At 46.6% G+C, this 20,157-nt stretch overlaps 2 protein-coding genes across 5 annotated transcripts in view; one reads left to right on the top strand and one right to left on the bottom strand.

Annotated features, from left to right (window-relative positions):
* LOC144111301 (sodium-dependent multivitamin transporter-like) overlaps positions 1–16,143 on the bottom strand; it is a 38,180-nt gene extending 22,037 nt beyond the window's left edge. Inside the window, exons 1-7 of the mRNA XM_077644555.1 lie at positions 15,989–16,143; positions 12,159–12,433; positions 9,351–9,416; positions 8,595–8,646; positions 5,322–5,389; positions 4,387–4,544; positions 2,542–2,682 (exon numbers count right to left, since the gene is read on the bottom strand). Of these exons, the coding sequence (XP_077500681.1) occupies positions 2,542–2,682; positions 4,387–4,544; positions 5,322–5,389; positions 8,595–8,646; positions 9,351–9,416; positions 12,159–12,433; positions 15,989–16,058 (830 nt within the window). The 5' untranslated portion in view covers positions 16,059–16,143. The remainder of the gene's footprint in view (positions 1–2,541; positions 2,683–4,386; positions 4,545–5,321; positions 5,390–8,594; positions 8,647–9,350; positions 9,417–12,158; positions 12,434–15,988) is intronic.
* LOC144111304 (lysosomal protective protein-like) overlaps positions 1–20,157 on the top strand; it is a 268,952-nt gene that overhangs the window by 158,727 nt on the left and 90,068 nt on the right. For all 4 annotated transcript variants that reach the window (XM_077644558.1, XM_077644559.1, XM_077644562.1 and 1 more), the window contains exon 2: positions 2,991–3,072. In XM_077644558.1, coding sequence (XP_077500684.1) covers positions 2,991–3,072 — 82 coding nt within the window. The remainder of the gene's footprint in view (positions 1–2,990; positions 3,073–20,157) is intronic.

The raw sequence follows: 20,157 nt of genomic DNA, 5'->3' as shown, positions 1-20,157 counted from the left end.
TTGGTGTTGGAAAACCAGTTGAGCATTGGCGCCCAATTTAGTGAGTGAATTTGAGAGGTCTGACCCCTCTGCAAAGCTCAAGCGTTGCAGTATGACAGTTCGGAGTGATCGTATTGAAGCCCCATGGGGCAGAAACGTGGAGGCTAACGTAAAGGGTTCAGTTTAAGTTAAGGGCAACGCAGAGAGCTATGGGAAGAAAAATGATTGGTGTAACGTTAAGAGACCGGATGCGGGCAGAGTGGGTGAAGGAACAAACGCGGGTTAATGACATCCTAGTCAAAATCAAGAGGAAGAAATGGGCTTGGGCAGGGCATGTAATAGGGAGGCAAGATAACCGCTAGTCCTTACCGGTAACGGAGTGGATTCTAAGAGAAGGCAGCGTAGCGGGGGCAGGAGAAAGTTAGCGGGTGGATGAGGTTAATACGTTTTAGGGGATATGATGGGCGCAGCTGGCAAAAGAAAGCGTTAATGGAGAGACTGGAACAAACAGAGCGAAAACACAGGACTACAGAAAGGAAGAACACAGACACGGCGGTAATTGTGTTGTGTGTAATTGCGCTCCAGGTTGCTTGCTCTTCCCAAGCAATCTCGCGCGACCAATCAATAATTTAGCCGCCCCCTGCCGGGTTGCCTGTAAACGACATCTGTTATAGATACAACGTCGAGTGTCAAAACACACACAAACACGCACACACACACGCACACACACTAACACGCGCGCGCTCACGCATACACACACACTAACGCGGGCGCGCACACGCACGCACGCTCTCTCTCTCTCTCACACACACGCACGCACACACACACACACACACACACACACACACACACACACACACACACACACACACACACACACACACACACACACACACACACACACACACACACACACACACACACACACACACACACACACACACACACACACACACACACACACACACACACACACACACGCGCGCGCGCGCGCACTGCACATTTTGGTACGTGGCAGCTCAATTATTGGTTTCGTTCAGTGGGCGCAGTAACGCTCACGCCTTAAAAATGGAACTGAATGGGTTGACAGGCTGCCAGCGTTTCCCGTGATTGTTTTGTAGCGTGAGCTACACTGGCCGAGGTTGAGCAGTTTCGCGTGGCTCCTGGAGAGCCGTGCTGCGCATGCGCGAGGAGCGGTGACGTAACACGGCGCACAGCTGGAGCGCCGGAGCCGCCGCGCGCGCCTCGCCGGTCTGCGCATTCCAGAGGAGTCACTTCATAGCCGCGGCAGACGCACCGGCGCCGGCGCATGCCCAGCTGTGCGCCTGCGTTGCGCAGTAGCCAAGTCTGACGCTGCGCCGGAGCCGCTTGATAGCGCCCCTCATTTTGTGCGCATGCGCAAACGTATCAGTGTGGGTATACATATAGGAGGCGTTTGCCAGTGTAGTATAGCCATGGAGAAAGAGAGCGAAATTGCTGCTCAGCGGCTCAGCGTAGCTCACGCAACGTATATCCTGGCATAGCCGAGCTGAGCCACTACTAATTTTTGAACCTAGTTGCAGGAACTGTTCGCTGATACGCCGCCATTAGCTGTGTTCTTCTCTGCAAACTTCCCATGAAGCCTCAATGTCTGCGTGCAATCCGAGCTTTTAGGTGTACGCAGTCCTCATGAGCCTTTATTCACCCGCCGTAACTTCTGGAAATTGCTTTCTGGTAGGTACTCTGTCCGCACGGCTCGTCGTCAGAAAAACTTCGACACCTAATTGCTATTAGCTATAACATTGTGACAGCGTAAGAACCTCGTTGTGAGCGCGACACATCACGCCACGTTTGATACACACGCGTTAATCTGGTTTGATTTGGTTTATATGGGTTTAACGTCCCAAAGTGACTCAGGCTATGAGAGACGCCGTAGTGAAGGGCTCCGGAAATTTCGACCACCTGGGGTTCTTTAACGTGCACTGACATCGCACAGTACACGGGCCTCTAGAATTTCACCTCCATCGAACTTCGACCGCCGCGGCCGGGATCGAACTCGCGTCTTTCGGGCCAGCAGCCGAGCGCCATAGCAACTCAGCTACCACGGCGGCCACGCGTTAATCTGTCAGTGCGTGACACACAATGCCACCACCTGTCATGACGTCACCTATGTAACTTTGATGTCAACATGACATGCCGCCGTGAATTACCATTGCGATTTGTTAATTGGTTTTTTCGTATGTCATAATCCTAACTTCACTGTTATGTACCGCCATAAGTCATGACTGGTCATGGCTCATGCGCACGTGAACAGTTGCCACATACATCACGGCTCCTGTAGTATATCGAACAGCTTCTACTATTTAATCAGCCGTGATTAGTTATGAGGTGTCATGACTGTCGTGAACCATGTATCATGTGTTATACGTGGTCCGTAACTTTTGTGGAGCCTGATATACCATGCGTCGACTGGGTGTGACACCGGTCACCAGACGACACCGGCTTGGCGCTGCAACGGGGCTCAAACGCAATCGCATAATAACCGCACATAGCGAGTTGCGCAGATTTCTTATATCGACTTACAATCTTGCCTGTCTAAGCGATCTTGCTGCCAGGAATCTCTGCGTGATCACCTGATCCAATCCGAGTCGCATAAGCTGAACGGGAAAGGCTCCAATAGAGCCAGCCCAGACGGTCTCGTCAGTCGTGAGGTCCAATTCTGTTCTAAGAAAAAATAAAAGGAAAGGCAAATCTTGAGTATCTGGTCGTCTTACTGGCTTGCAATATGGGTAGAGCAAGGCATTCGAGTCGCGTAAATGCACCTTAAATTGGTTTTGCCAACTTTTCCGCGTCCTCTAACATCGGCCATCCATCTCTCTTAGCATTACGTACGCCACAACATTCCACGGCATTGAAGAGAACTAACTGTGAAATCCATGGCATGCAAATGCAAGCATAATTGGACTTCCGTGAGGCTGTATTTTGTAAGTGGTCATTTGCATATTCATTCATTTCCCTTTTATCATTCACAGATGTCGTATGTGGCGTCACCGTTGATGAACAGCGATCAACATCTTTCGCCGGCTTCGATGCCAAAAGCGAGGCCGACCAACGGTAAGCAGGAGAAAGAACGGGGCGGGAAAGGGATGCTTGCAAAATATAGCCTTTGCTGTTTTGCTTGAGAGAGCAGCATGTATCGACCAACGTGCCTCCTAAAAGAAAACAAACGAGGAAAAACATCTTGAACTTTGCGTTGCAAAATTGCGTAAATCGTAAATCTACAGTAGAATATGTGTATATTCTACCAAGCATGTCTATATATCTACCAGGCGGTGATAGGAACAGGCGGGCTCGGCTGTCGTCGAAGAGAAATCATCACCATTCCCGGGTTCGTTCGGTTTAAGCTTGGTGAAGTCTCAAGATAAGGCGCATAAGGCCTCTACGATAATTTCGAGCAACGTAAAACTTTCTGCACGCGCTTACAAACATTCCAGATAAATCTTGTTGGGTCTCTTGTACGTCTCTAACATAACCAAATACGCCAACCGCTTGCTTACGTTTTTCGCGCCGTAACCTGCGACTAGCATCTCTTTCAGTAAAGCTGCTGACATACTTAACACTCGTTCGTCCCAAACTGGAATACGCAGGCGCAGTTTTGGACCCTCATTTGTGAAACCTTTCGCGCTCCCTCAGATCCATCTAAAATTGTGCAGCAGTGTTCACTCATTCCGACTACTCCTCTTCCTAAAGTGTCACTAATCTGTAGTCAAAATCTTATCTTCCATCACTGGTTTCACGTCGTAAAATCGCAAGACTGTCTTTTTCATTAATTTTACCACTCACAACTTGGAAAATGCGGCATCATGCGTGCTCACGGCGTTTCTCACCATTTTACTCACAGTGAAGCAGTCTATCAACCACCGCGTCGTATACCACTGCGCATCTAAACGCTTTCTTCATCTAGATAGCAAATCGATAGAATCGCCTTCCTGCCGACGCAGTTCATCACGCTTATCCAGCGCACTTCAAGACATTCTTTGAAAAACCAGTGAAAGAACAATTGCAATAGTCCACCCACTCCTCATGTAATACCTCCACGGGGAGATTTGAGGTAAAAAAATTAATAAAAATAGCGCCAGATGCTCTAGCAGTGGAATGAAGTTACCGTGGGCACAACAACACGCCATGCAGAAAGGTGCACCACCGTGCAACCGAACTATTTCAAGCAATGGCACAGTATGTTCAGGACGCTTCGGCCCTGTAGCCTTCTGTTCATGGCCAAGAGAAACTGTCGCCCTCTATTGGTGAACCCTTCCGAGTTTTTCTTGGTGTGAAAGGACGAAAAACTTTGAAAATTCTTTTTAGAAGGACCGAAAACCACCGGCACCAGACCTTTAATGCATGCTTGCATTAAAAAGGAAAACTTACCGCAAAATGTAGGCCGAAAAGTTCAAATCGTCGAGGGGTCGAGGAGGAACCGCGCTCTGCGCGGAATCGTAAATTACTTTCCCGATGATCGCGAATGGTGAGGCAACCATGATGAGGGCTTGCACGCAGTCAGCCCAGACGACGCTCTTTAGGCCTCCCTGAAAGCATTTAAGTAAAACCAAGAAGTTTTTGGAAAGTGAGAAAACAGGATCGAGTGCGATGTGACTGCAGTGCAGCCTCCGACTTTGTATTTTAATGCGAGAGCAATAGAGTTCATGTCAGTTGCAAAATGCGCTGTATGATGCCGCGAAATCCACTGATTGTTCGAAAGAGGTCACAAGACCTTGCGACGTTGTCAGAAGCTGCCCACTGTGGCCGGCGGCAAGCTGGCTGTTAGTTTGGGAGCAGCCTGGCCACCCTGGCCACCGTAGCAGATGACAATTAAATTAATAATTGGTCAAGAAATGTCACATGAACTTGTGACGCCATCACGACCTGCCCCCTTCGAATTGGGAGCAACCTAGTTTAGAAACGGACATAGGATATATGCAAATGATGGGACTGTCACAGCACAGCGGATACCTGCTGCAGCTAGCAGTCGGAATATACCGGTTGATGGACCAACAGCTGCAGAGAGACTGACGCAAACACATTCAGAAGTTGCAACATAAGCTGCTACAAATATTGCAACATAAGCTGCTACAAATATGAAAACCAATGCTGTCGCATTCCACGTTTGAGGTGACTTAGGCGTCCGCATGGTTTTTTGTCAGCAATTTATCCTTCATGAAGTCATGTACTCGCTCGCACTCTGAGCGCCATGCCGGCTGCGACGCTTCCTGCAAGTCAGTCTTTTTCTCCTGAAACTAAACTAACATTCGATTTCATTAGGTTTGCACATTTACCTAGTGCCTTGGTTTTACAAATTAACTTACCAGTGCAGTGTACGTGGTACCCGCGACACCGAGTAAAATGATGGAAATCGCCAAGGACATTCCAAAAACTGCGAAAGAAAAGATCAAAGCGAAAATAACCGTATATTCAAGACACAGAAAAGCAATGCACAAGGGATGTGATTTGGTTCGTTAAAACTATTTTCTTTTGCCCTTTTATGCAGGGCCCACTGCTCTCATCATGTGAGAAGTATAGTTTTTCTTTTGATTTTCGCTACAGTTAACCGCCATTTCCGAACTCACGTACGTAACTTCACGGCGGAAACGTTCCGCCATTAGAGAGTTATAGCATATCGTTACCGTGTTTACGTTACCGTTTACCGGGCCCGGCAAGCGACGTCTGCGCATGTGCCGCCACTTGCCTGTCCGCAAACACTTTACGGAATCCCTTTTAGCGTTGGAGAGAGCTAGCGTTCGCTTGTAAACAAACATGGTGGCGCCCTGCACGGCCGCTTCGGACCAAACGCAGCACCGCCGCCGCGTTCTTCGGCGCCATTTCTCGCCATACATGAAGACATTCGCTTTTAATTTGCAAACTCTCACTGATACGTTGAGGTTTGAGTAACAACTAGGCCATGTTTTTGAGATTATTTGCCGATATTTGAGCAGTTAAGCCTGACTATATACAGGAAAAAACATTATTAAAGTGCATGTAGCGTCTCACTTCATAGAAATGATTGCAATGCATCCGTATTTTTTTTTCATTAAAAACTGGGCATCAGCCATCATCATCACTCGCTTTAGCCTTAGGGTAACTAGTTACGGGAGTGACGGTACGCTAAAACGTCTTCTAGCGTGCGCGCCGCGCTAACCGGAAAATCCGGCGTCCGGTAACACGGTAAAAGATAACGTAAATACGGTAACGATATGCTATAACTCTCTATTACTGCAGCAGTCAATTGCGGTTAAGTAAACGATGACCACAAAAAGTTCTTTTGAATTGTTTTCAACGAATGCAAGAGAGAGAGAGAGAGAGAGAAAGAGAAACGGAAAGTCAGGGACGTTAACTAGGCAGTGCCCGGTATGCTACCCTACACGTGGGAAGGGGAACGGAGGGAGAGATAGAAAGGGGGAGAGAACAAAGGGAGATGATCACTTTTCCACATGTCCGTTGCCCATGACTTGCAGGGTACACAGGGCACACACTGAGAGTTCACAACCTTGCACTCAGTCCTGAGCCCTGAGTGCAAAGTTTGCAAAGAAGGGCGTAGCTTGGCACATAGAGAGAGAGAAAAAAAAACTTTATTGGCGCCAAAAATTGGTCGATTCAGCGGGACCCGGGTGTCTTCATGTTGAAGTTCCGAGTCTTCCAGGGGTGGTGCCCTTATTCCAGGGCCCCACCGAGTCTTGCTACCTCATACGCATGCTGGACCAGTCCTTTTTGGACCGCCAGCACGCTGCTGGTGAGCAGGCTCTCCCACTGTTCCGCATTGGGCTCTTTTAGTTTATGGAATGAGTAATTGTTTTTACACTCCCGTGTAATATGGTATAAAGTGGGGGTGGCTCCACACCACTTGCATGTGTCCGCGTACTGGTTCGGAAACATTTTGTGAAATATGTGTAAGTGATGAAAGCTTCCTGTTTGCAGTCTACGCCAACCGACTGCCTCATATTGCGTTAATAGCTGGTGTGGTGGAGGATACGCTATCCTCTGTCCTCTGTAGTGATTTAGGATTTCCGCGTACGATGGTTCCACCGTTGTGGTGGGCTCAGGGTCACTTGATGTATCTGCTCGGTTGGTAAGCTCGCGAGCTAGATCGTCAGACCTCTGATTCCCAGTCATCCCGGTGTGCTCCGGCACCCAGAAAATTTTGTGCTGAATTTCTTTGTTCGGAGGTCCCGCCTGGAGGATGATGCGTAGCGCTCCCTTGCTGATCCTACCATTAGTGTAGTGCCTGCATGCTTCTTTGGAGTCAGTGATTATTGTGCGCGATTTATTTCTGCGGTATCCTTCAGCTACTGCTAGCGCAACAGCAGCTTCTTCCCCCTCGGATACTCACAGCCGTTCTGTGATATACTGGTGACTAGGTCCCCTTGATGGTTCACCACCACCAATACTACTCCGTGTTCCTTCGTGTTTCTGTTCCATCGATGCAAAGCCGCATCTGTGTATACTACATTTGTTTTTTCAGCTAAGTGCTTTTCTACATACTCTGCTCTCGCAGCCCTTCTCCCTGCGTGCAGATTAGGGCCCATGTTGGGAGGGATTGGGCACACCCTGAGTGTTTGGCGAATGTTATCAGGTATGCCCTGAACCTATCTTCCACTTCTTCACTTAAGTAGCCCAGCCTTCGGAGGAGCGCTCGGCCGGTGGTTGACTGCTGGAGCCTGTACATTTGGGCCCCTATTTGAGCTTCCTTTAGCTCGTCAAACGTATTGTGGACTCCCAACTTGAGGAGCTTCTCGTTTGACGTATTTCTTGGTAGATTTAGGGCCGTCTTGAAAGCCTTCCTGATTAAAGTGTCTGCTTGTTCTTTTTCGTGCTGTGTCATCTTGTGGTAGGGGAGTGAGTATGTTATGCGGCTGACTACCAGGCTCTTGACTAACTTGATCGTGTCACTCTCCTTCATGCCAAATCTTCTCTGTGATACTCTGGTGATCATTCTGCTGACCTGTTGCATTGATTGTTGGAGAAGGCTTAGGGTGTGGCTACACTTCCCGCTGCTTTGGATCCACATTCCCAACACTGATCATGTTGCGTTCCGGGAGGACCTCCTCTTCAATTTTTATGTTGTATATTTCTTTGGATGGTCTCTTGCCCACTCGTAGAATTACCGACTTCTCGTTGGAGCATGAAGAATCCCAGTCTGCCTGAGCTGCTTTCATACAGCTCCCTTGGGTCTATTTCAATGAAGAGCTGGGTTAATCAGTAGAATGAAGATGCCAAAAAGTTATTGCTGGCTACGTATTTGTGGTTCGTTTTTAATTTGTGTCTGCCCACTGCTAACTAATGAATCATTACCAGCGATAACTCGCCTCCTGTGGCAAACATGAAATAATAAGGGTACGTGCCTGCGGCGATAAACAAAGGACACTAGAAAAATGAACACGATATAGCTTCGGTGCGATATTTACGTGTTTGCGATAGGAATGTGTATTGCTGAGGCTTTACCGTCTTACAATCTTTAATTACAAGGCCTCCAATAATCTAGAAATTTGTTTAATTCCACTAAATCTACTGCACAAGACTACTATAGCTACCTTTGAAGGCTTATATCCCACTAATCTAACCGACCCCTGCATATGCGTACTCACTTGTCGACATGGCAACTGCTGCACTGTAGAGTCCTGTCGCGCCTATTGTCTGCTGAGAAAGCCTAATTATTTAATATTTAATTAATCAATTAAATTGTTAAATAATCAATTAAGCAATCTGTAAATCAAGCAGTCATTACTCAATACATCAATCAATCAGTAATTAATCAGCCAAATAACAGAAACAGTTGATATGATTGGCAAGGACTGCAAAACTTGGAGTAATGTCTCATAATTGCTGCCTTCTGGACAACGGTGCAGTGGGCAGCGGAATTTGTCAGGCGCACACACACTGCTGAACGGATTTACGTTCTGATGAACACAGTTTGCACATCTCAACAGATTGGTTGCTAATTTTAATGATTTTATAATTTATAAGGAAAAACACTGACAGTCGTGTGCGTGTGTATGCAGTAGATCTGGATCGAGTTTAGATAAAATAATTAGCACGTGAGTAGAAACAGCGGGTCTAACTCAGATAACGTGGTTAGGAGCCACTTAATTACTTGTATATTGATTACTAAAACATTATTCTCTCAATTAGCCTTCCATGTCCCCTAACACTTCGGAGCTCATGGACGTTTATTTAAGAAAGTATAACTGGAAATATCTTGAAAGGAACCATTGATGTGAGCTTTTCGGAAAAGATGTATTCACTGCTTCGCACATTCTGAACATCAGCCGCGCGCCATGTGAAAAAATAATTTATCGGCTGGTGAGCGTGGTAGTCCGAAGACTTTGCAGTTGTGTACTTACGCTTAGAACGAAGTATATCAGAGATGAGGCTATCCCAACTCCGTTTCCGTATCGCATACGAAGGTACTGCGTCGGAGAAGAAAAAACAATTAGGCTCGCGTGGTTCACAGTACACTGAATGAAAACTCTTTGGCTGGTGTGGTTCGGTACACTGAAAAATCGACGATGATAGCTTTGCATAGGCAGCGTGTCCCTTGATCGAATGTAGCTCAGCAAAAGGTATTAAAAGTTCGTGGTAGCAAGTTGCTTGAAAGATGCTTCACGACTGTCAAAGGACAAAGTGTTCGACTGGGAGAGGATCAGGGGCACTTAAAGAGTGTTTAGGGAGTTTCGGGCAGACGGTCGTGCAATAAGTGCTATGTAGCAACTCGTACGCTATTCATGTCTAACATTCTTCGTATAAAAAATTTTGAATTTTGTGAAACTATAAGGTACTGTTATGGAAGTATTTAAGGTGATGGTCCTTTCTTCCTATGGGTAGGACTTTAAAAGAAAGAGCAGGCCATCAGTCCCTTGTTCTTGTTAGTTTATAAAAACTGGATCACATCCAGCGAATTTTTTACCCGGTACGGATCGTCCAACGTGAGCGAATTTAAAATCTTCGTTAGAAAAACGGCTACAGTTCTCTGCCAGGTGCCTCTCTCAGATACGATGACACGAAACGGAGACTCTGGTTTGTGGGTCTTTGCGCTAAAAACACTTGTAAACTAAATCCTTTATTTTTAAAAACTCGCTGGATGTAATCCAGTTTTTAGAAACTAACAGAAACAAGGGACTGATGGCCTCCTCTTTTGACGTTAAAGACATATTATTTACTACCGCTTGATGAGATTTTCGCGTGCATAGAATAATGTATTGACCAGCAAGGATTAATTGAATTCCAAAACAAGAACGGCATTTCCGTCGTGAGCTTTTTAGAATACTTCATGTGTATTTAAGTGCTACTTTTATTTCCTAAGACGGCGAGTTTTACCTGCAAAAAAGAGTTTGCATCGGGTCATGCATAGCTCCCGTGCTTAGTGACTTGTTGTTGGCACAAAAGGGTAGAAGGCGTGAAGAAAAATTGAAAGGGCCGAAGGTTGCACAATGTTTTGGCTATGTTGATGACTTTCTTGTTCTTATAGACACAAGTGTGGAAAAATTTGATGCTGTCCTTACTCAGATCAAAGGTATCTTTATTCAGTGCCTCCATCCCCTCATACTAACTACTGAAGTGCCAGAGAATCATGTCATCCGATTTTTAGATATCAAACTTAGATTAAAGCACCTTCACAAGTGTTGGCCTTGCGAGCCACGAAGCAGCAAGCCATTGCTCCCCTTTACGTCATCTCATTCTAAGCTTGTTAAACGTGCCGTGGCGAAATCATGCTTTCACAATGCGCTTAACAAATCTTGCATGCATTCCATGCAAGATAGCTTCTTTCACCAAACTGATGGGCTCATAAAGGCTGGTTTTCCCAAGCAGCTGCTAGTGTGAGTGTCACAATCTATTCTCAGTACTTTTAGCAAAAACAGAAAAGGGGAACGGGTAGACTCATTGACGAGAAAGGAAAAAGAAAACACCACTGTTGTGCCTTACATTCACCATTTCTCCCACAGGCTAAAAAAGATTGCAAATAGGGCACGTGTCAAAGTCACTTTTTCGGCTCCGGATAAGCTTCGGAAGATGTGCAAAATGGTTAATACCGATTTCGTTCCTAGAGAGTGCGACATCAATCATGAAAATAAATTCGTCTCCTGTGAAGAAGGTGTAGTTTATGTCAATCCCTTGTCATGTGGCAAGCTTTATGTGAGTCAGACGGGGAGATGCCTCAAAGAATGCCTGAAGGAGCACAATAATGTGCATAACACTGTAAAAGGGCATCTCGGCATCCACTGTAGAGACCGTGACAGCAAAACTTGCTACCCTGACTTCACTCGCACACAAGTTTTAAGCAAGCACAGTAACCAACTAACCCGTGAAATAATTGAAGCAGCGGACATTGCCTGGTCAAAAAACGCCTGCGTGAGCAGCCCCTCTTTATCGATTGGTTCCAAAGAGCTGGCATATTTAGCGGGGGGGGGGGGGGGGGATGATGATCTTTGTTATCGTCCTTGTTCAGTGCAGCATGTTTGAATGACTTGTCTATGAATGGTTGTGTGTTTTCTTCTTTTTGTTGGAACTGTATCATGCCTCGTTCCAAGCAATAAACATCAGTTGCAAGACAGCGCTCGTCTGTGTCATGTCTTCCTCGTAGTCCCTGTCAAAGTGCGTGCTGTTCTGTTTTAAAATAACTTACCAACTCGCCCAAGCATCCGTTTTAGTGGTCCAGAGTCCACCCACAACTCTACATAGGCGCGTACAGAGCGTCCGAGAGGCTTTTGGATGAGTCTAATGACCGTGCGCCTCACCCGATGAAAGCGGAAGCAGCTCAAGACGGAATGCGCGAGCTGCGTCTACGGGATGATCATGTGACCGCGGAGAAAAGCTACGCGTGAACGGCGGAGGAAAGTGACCTATAAACAACTCCCGTGGTGATTAAGTGCTGTCGCTCATAATCATAATAATAATCATCATCATCAGCGGCACGTTATCTATGTCCACTGCATGAAAATGGTCTTTCCCATATGCTTCCAATCAACCCGGTCCTGTGCGGGGATATCGGACCACCGTATTCCCACAAACCTAATCTCAACTGGCTGCTACACTCGCCTCCTCTAGGAGTGCGGTCTGTTATCCTACACGCGCTCCCCATGACAATTTATTCTTCTCGGTTTCAACTAGGATTTCAACTGTATCTATACCTTTAAACAAAATGAGCACTTCACCTCAAATATGGAAGTGAGCTTCAGTTCGTACAGGACCGGCAGTATGAAGTAGTAGACGAGGATCCCGCCCGGGAGGAACGCTGGTATGCACCACAGTGTGTGGAAGCCGTGGAGGTAGTAGTAGGCCACGAATCCTATCGTACCCACCGCAGTGACGCTTGATGCCACCATGGACAGCGCCAGGGCAACCCCGTGTATCTTCCGGCTTCCCAGGAACGTCTCATCTCTATTCCTGTAACGGCCTCGTTTTCGAAAGGATAAGTATAGACCGATTCCTGAAAAAAAAGGCTGATTAGAGAACATGCTTGTAAGGGAATATCACTGACGATGTAATATCTGAGATTTCAAAAGTCGACAGCCAGTGCCTGACTGAATTTAGTTCCGCAAAACTCTCACTAGCTTTATTAGCCTTTGTGCGTTAGGCACTAACTTCCCAGTTAGAGCCGAAACGACGCACGGTATTGATCGACTCAAAAACAGAACAAAAGGAAGCTTCAGTGGCACCATTAAGTTCTCTGGAAGGTCACTTGGCAGTACGGGCTTGTATCTTAAACCTCAAGCTTTGCTTTTTGTAACGCCATAATGTTAGCGTTCACGTCATGAGCAAAATACACCGTCCAGTTTCACGAAATTCGCTCATTAGTCCAGATAGGTCACGCGACCTTATGGCGTCATCACATCCTGCCCTCATGGACCACCCTTATTGCTCGAGAGAGGCCACGTGACATTGTGCCGCCATCACAACCTGTACAGCTTGGAAGATGACAACTTTGCTACAGGTTTGTGAGCAACCTGCTCACTGAGGCAGGTAGCAATTAAACTATTGGTTGAGAAAGATTACGTGACCTTGTTACGTCATCACAACCTGCCCAGCTTGCTGCGAGCGATCAAGTTTCTAGATAGATACCTAGGAAGCCATAAGCTTTAGTCAGGAACATTTGGAGGTGTTACGGTGTCAGGAAAATCGCTGATTAGTCGAGAGAGGTGAGACGAGTCAATGTTGAAGAAAATGACGCAGTACGTACACGCACACAAGTTGCAACGGAAGCTGCGACAAATGTGAAATCTAAAGCTATCGAACTCGACCGTGGCGGCCGCATTTTTATGGGGGGAAAACGCTAAGGCGCCCGTGTGCTGTGCGATGTCATTGCACGTTAAAGATCCCCAGGTGGTCGAAATTATTCCGGAGTCCACCACTGCGGCACCTCTTCTTCCTTTCTTCTTTCACTCCCTCCTTTATCCCTTCCCTTAAGGCGCGGTTCAGGTGTCCAACGATATACGAGACAGATAATGCGCCATTTCCTTTCCCTAGAAACCAATTATTATTATTATTATTATTATTATTATTATTATTATTATTATTATTATTATTATTATTATTATTATTATTATTATTATTACTATTATTATTATTATCATTATTATATTATTATTATTATTATTATTATTATTATTATTATTATTATTAATGCTATTACATTCCACTCTTCAGATGACTTTAGCGTTACCATGGTTTTTTGCTTGCTTCATGGCTTTTTACGCAGCCGCAAAATAAGCGCTGCTCCTGAGATGCACAGTACTCAAGAGGTCTGGACTAGCTTCGACCACCTAGGCTCGTTTAATGTGCGCCCGTGTAATTCGCCCACATGCGCTCGCGCCCATTTGAAGACTCAGCACTCGCTTTGCACTCTGCTGCTCACTGATGCGTTTGTGTCTTGCTTGCATATGGGTGCTGACTCACGGTTGCAACACTTCCTGGCCTTGGCACTTAAGGGCCGCATGGTGCATAAATTCGAGCACAAATGTTTTCGACAGGTTACACTCACTGAGGCATTCCCGAGAGTGTAATTGTACCTAACTGTACGACGGTCGCTGGAACTAAAATTTTCTGTCCTTCCATCATCCGGTTCCTTGTATAGTTTTTTTTTTAATACGTCAGTCGCGTTTGAGGTTTCCGCTCGGAGAAAAATGTGGCGCTTTTCGTCTACACGGCATGATACAAATGCATTTTTCAGTTAAATTCAGTTTCTTTTCAGCTACGACTTTTTCGCCCTTGTCACATAAGGTGCGAGGAGCACAAGCCATTCTGGGCTTAAGACACAGCATAGGCGCTGGGTGGAGCTCACAAAAAAGCTAGCGTCTAGAGCAGCTTTCGTACCGTAGATGAGGCTTCGCTTAATTTCGACAAGCCGCTTGGGATTATGCCGCCCCGGAGCCGGTCTCACAGCTATACAGTGCGATCCTTAACCACGACTAAACCCCAGAAACCCTCCACCACACAAGAAGCTCACACGGGAAGAAGCCGTTATTTGTAGGCACCTAAAGACAACACATACCCACATCTCAGCCTCTTACATCCCACATTGCATCCACACATGCCCGGTATTCGGGGAAGGTCTCATATTCTATCACACTGCATGGAGTTACCAAGAAAACAGGTAGCCACGAGAATACCAAACATACAATCTGACCAGTGGCAAGCCGCGCTGCTCAGCTCAAGCCTAGAGGTTCAAAGACAGCTGGCTTACTGGGCGCATTACACAGCTAAGGCTGTAGGAGCTCAGGACTAAGGGTTCCTTCCAGTTCGGGGAGCGTGAAGCTGTTTATTGAATTTTTTTTATCACAATCATGAAAAGAACTCGGCGCTTTTGAGTGGCAAAGATTGGGAGCTACCAATGATGAACTGATTTGCAGGGTAAGCCAAAGCGGCGGTAATTTTCACAAATATTTATTGATTTCCTTATTCATTCCTAACTACCATGAGGGCAGCAATGCCGCAGTCACTTGCAAATTTATTGTAAAAGAACTTTCAAAATTTTTGGCCAACGTCTCGAGGAATCCTACAGGTGGTAGCACATTTCTAACAAGGGAGTAATTACTCATTAGAATCCACCCAAAAGCAGCCATACGGCTTTTAAAGAAAGCTATAACGATTTGAAAGAAAGTTCTTAGCTGAAGAAAAATTCGCCTTGCGAAGTCTCTGTGAAAGCTGCCTAATTGGCTTTCCTTTTTAGCCGTACGGCTGCGCTTAGAAGGAATGCTAATGATAAGTACTGCCTTACTTCAAATACCTTTATAAGCCGAAAAAAAAAAATGTCTCCACGCCAAATTATTTCTGATGTGGATTATATTTTCTGCGGCGCACTGAAGATGCTAGAAATTGCTTTTTTCTGCATTGTGTTGTTGATTATCTTGTCCCTGTCCTCACTGTTTTGCTTACTGTAGCCTAGTCGTACGAACTCGTCCGAATGTCTCTCTCGTCGAATTTATTTTCATTATCTCTCGTTCTACGGATAAATGCAATTTTAAGGGGTAGGGGAAAAGGTTTAAGGGTTTTGACAAGGCCTGTAACCTGCGATGATGGCGCTTCACTTAGCTTTCTGGATTTTCTTTGAAATGGAAAAGAAAAATAATGAATGAACATGCAGGCTATTTCCACCAGAAGAACATATTACTCGCAAGGCACAAAAAGATTACGGGAGAGATATCATACAAGCGGCGTCAATGAATACGCTGAAATAAAAAAAAATGTCACTCGCCGCAGCCTATCTGAAGCGCGTGATAAGGGTAGACCAACTGATGCTGTTTAAAGTGCGAAGACATCGCGCAGTATACTGATGCATTTTGCAGCAGCGTTTCGATGGAGGCGAAGTGCAAAAAGCCCCCGAGTGCTGTGCGACGTCAGTGCACGATAGAGAACTCTAGATGGTCCAAATTAATCCGGAGCTCAGCCCAACGGCGTACCTCTTAAGTTCGGCAAGTTAAACCCCACAGTCCACCATCGCCATGATCAAGTTGATCGAATCAGAAGCACTGTCAGGCATACATACCCAAACTGAGTGCCGTCAGAGAAAAGAAAATCCCGTAGTCGTAGACACCCACTGTCGGCGAATGCGACATAGCAGTCCGACGGCTGATACTGCAGCACGCTTTGCAAAAAGGGATCGCACGCGTCACTTTTAGACTCAACCCTACTATGTCCGACTACGGCTGTTAGCGAACCTCAAATGAACTAGCGACGCAGATTTTGCGATGACATTTTTCATTCCTCGCTCTAGGATGTCAATTTTTTGTGTGTGTGCTGTAAATCGGAATACGGAGTAACAAACGCCACGTGTACAGCGCAGTGAGCGCAGATGTGTTTCATTTCCGCTATGGGTACTTTGTTTAACGAGCGTTCGTAGAGGTTTTGCTTTGAAGCAGCTGGCACCGGGTTGTGTACGCGGTAACTCCATGGCAGCGACTGCTGCGGGTCCTGTAAAATTTTCATGTCTTTTAACTTATTGCGGAAGCTGGAAGGAAACAAATGTGAAGAGGATTCACCACTCGGTGGTGTGGCTTTGTAGTACAGATGACAGTAGTTATTCGAAAAGTCGAGTTATTAAGGATGCGGGAATATTTATTGGAAATTTTTTAATATGGATTGCTCGAAAAATTCGATTCACTGAATGAATTGAATATTGCAAGTTCAGAATTATTTTTAAGTAATAAAAAATTGTTTTTAATAGTTTAATAGCGTGGTCGACCGGGCTGGTTGGTGATCCATTGCAGCACTGCCCCAATCACGACACCAGGAGTGCTTCGTCAGGTGACGCCTGCGTGCAGTGCCACAGGGTTTGAACTCTGGAAGGGGTCAGTTTCTTTTGACCCCGACAGCACCTTGCACTGATTGTCACTTCCAGTTCTGCCTTGTATGTCTCCATTCTCTTTTAGAATGCTAGCTCTTATGTGAAGGTTCCCGGCCTACGCATAGCTGCTGCTGTCCACATCAAGCAAACGATGCACACATCAATCGCGCCTTGAGCGAAGCAATGGAGAAGGAACTAAGAGAAGGAAGGAAGGAAGGAAGGGGTGCCGTAGTGGAGGGCTCCGGAATAGTTTTGACCACCTGGTGACCTTTAACGTTCGCTGACATCGCACAGCACACGGGAGCCTTTTGTGCTTTGCCTGCATGTAAACGTGGCCATCGGAGCACATCATGGCCTGCCCTTTGCAATCCTTCATTCGCAGCACCCATTATTCACCAAGAATGACAAAGCTACTTTGTCTTTATATGCGACAGCATAGAAGCCTCTCTGGCGCGGAAAACCGTTGACCAGCGTCGTCACACAGGCGGGAAGCCTAAGTGGCTAATCGGCAGTGACGTCGTCAGTGGCGCCATGAGAAAAAAAGAACCCGTTAGCTGGAAATTGACATCACCAGACCGGCATGTGCCCATTGTCTGGGGGGGGGGGGGGGGAAGTGATGTCAGACCAGGTTCATCTGTCCGAAGCCTCCACCTGCCAACCGTGGCAGGTGGTGTACGCGAAGAGTTTGGGAGGGGCAACCTGGGTTTCAGAAGCTCCACCAGCCACTTCCGGCAAAGGCATAAAAAGCTGTGAATGCCGTCGCATTCCCAATTCATAATGGAATGAAGTGTCTCTTAGTTTGTTATTACTATTAACCGAGACGCAGATGCGCACTCTGTGGCTTGAGCGACCCCCGTTGCGTTAGGAGAACGGACGAAGGCTTCGCAGAGTATTAAGCACTGCGCATGATAGCGGTAAGGACGCTTTTCTCTCATATCCTACGGTATGACTGGTAGTGTCGCAAGACCTGCCATGGGGAAGCCTGAAAGTTGCATCCTTTGGTTGCTGGGATGTGTGTGTGTGTGTGTGTGTGCGGGGGGGGGGGCGTTGCCGCCCGCTTGAATAACTTTATTGCCAGCGAACGCTGGCATTTCTCTGCCAGTCATGTAGCACACGAGAAAAGATCGTGTCTGTTGCATGGATCTTAGCGTTTCTAACTGCCTAGAGGAAAATTTGGTGCCCCCGTCTACGTGAGTTTCTTAAAACGGCACGCGTAAATAAGCGGCCAGGGCTGGCAAGGCAAGCAAGGGCCACCGCGTCTGCCCAAGGATTCGCGCCTGCAGCAATGCATGAGCCGAGACCAAATGTAAGGCGCGTGCCATCACCGAGATGCGGACGCAGGAGATCCAAGCCAGCCGTAAAGACAACTTTGCCATTAAAAACTCCAGAGCCCGTGTGAACGAAGCAAATTAGGCACTCTAGTTCCCAGTCTATCAATAGTCGTACACGCATTATCGTTTTCTGGTGGTGTTGAGGAAATTAAAGGCGCAGTACGTAACTGACTCACTTTTTATGTGGATGTCTCAACCCGCCGGAGAAAAAAGCTAGAACGAACGCTCAAGCTACGCCTTAGAGGCATGACGCGATACCGTTAATTGGTGATTCTATACACAACATTTATATAACCCAGGAAGACCGCATACCACTCCTGGCGCAGTGATGTAGCGGATAAGCGATTCGCCACTGCCCTGTTACGACGACAGATGCTGTCACCGGTGGGGATTGTGCGACTCAGGTTGTTCTTCCCGAGCAACCAATCGCGGACGGTCATTAATTGGACTGCCACTCGGTGGGCAATTTACTCCCAATCCGATGGGCTGGTCGTAATAACGTCATAAGGTCATAAGACCTTGTTGAACCATCTTCCAACTAGAATGGTGATGTTTCACATCAGGTTCCGTAGCGCGAACCAACGAAAGAACAAAACCAAATTTCCACTAAGCGCTTTATTTGGCGCTCACGGGGTTTATAAAGGTACAAACCAAGTGCGAGAGGGGAAACACATGAAAGGCTATCAGGCTGAGAGAGTGACATTTGACAACAGACATCTGAAAAATGGCAAACAAATCTAAACTGATCGCAGCCAAAAGAAAAAAAACTTAAAAATTGGTGCGCAGTACGTTTCGTAAGGTCGCAGAATGCTCTGCATCCAAGAAGGTGATGTCTTTTCTTTTTAGTGGTAAAGAGGGTCTGCTGGCGCAATTTTCAATTCCAGCCTTCTCCATTGCAAAGACTTCAATTATCTCTTTTGTTTTTTATTTGCCCTTTTTCCTATAACCAGGCATTTCTCGAAGCTAGGTTTGCAGATGTGAAAACGGCAATGATAAGCTAAATGTCCAGACGCCCCTTCCAGCGCCGACGACGACGCTGGATTTTCTGTGAGACAGGATGCTTAACGCGATCACGCTAAAACACGACTTTGACTGCGAATGACTATACTGGAAACTAGACCAATTTGCTTCGTGCAAGCGGTACTAGGACCCCCAAGTTCATCTTGGTTATTGAAGCGAAAAGCCTCACTACGCTACGTAAAGCAGACGTCGCGTAAGCCGGAGATTGACCTTGAATGACCTTCAGACCAACCATGTCAGCCGTGAATGACCGTTTGTGGTACACTTATCGTGTCGAAATCTTGATCCATGACCTTTGGTTGACCTCTGACTTTTGACATTGGGTGACCTTTGAGTTGACCTTTAACAATGGATCTTGAGAACATCCGATGGGCTGATCTGAAGAAACGTGATGGCATCCGATGGGGGTGTCGTAAGACCATGTGATACCACGTCATAGCCACGTAGTCGTGTGGGTATATATAGAACGGCTGTCGCGAGCGTGTAGCGGAGCTGCCATGGACGAGCCTCAGACGCTTAGCAAGCGTGCTTGCTTTTCGCTGAATTCCAGTGTTAGCCAAGTTAAGCCACTTCCAGTTTTTTTATTGCTACAGCATGTCTTTTGGCATAGAGCAGTTTCCTACAGATATAGAAACACGCAGTGTACCCGAAGGCAGTCCAGCAAGTCCCGGTGGGGCAGGGGGATTACGAGATCCTGCCGAGATCCAAATTGGAGCAGGTGTTTTTGTTGGGCAGCGTAGCAGGTATTAGAAGGTCTGCAGCAGGAATCCAGTGCCGCGTTCCTGTCGGCCTGCGGTAGTGGTACATTCATCATAGCCAAGGCAAATTTATTAACTAAATCATGAATCTCGAGAGTATACATCTCAAAATGTTTTAGTATTCGCAAAACCACAACGAAAAAGCTGCTAGCAATCATCACCCGCATTACTACGAATGTGTAATTGCAACATTGTATTTTTCTGCCTTGTGTTTCGCGTTGTTGTTGTCCTCTGTTGGAGTGGCACAAAACCCACAGTGGAG

Source organism: Amblyomma americanum, chromosome 11 (genome assembly GCF_052857255.1).
Source record: "Amblyomma americanum isolate KBUSLIRL-KWMA chromosome 11, ASM5285725v1, whole genome shotgun sequence".
Taxonomy (NCBI): Eukaryota; Metazoa; Arthropoda; class Arachnida; order Ixodida; family Ixodidae; genus Amblyomma; species Amblyomma americanum.
Note: the sequence above shows the minus strand (reverse complement) of the source record. Positions and strands in the feature narration are given on the sequence as shown.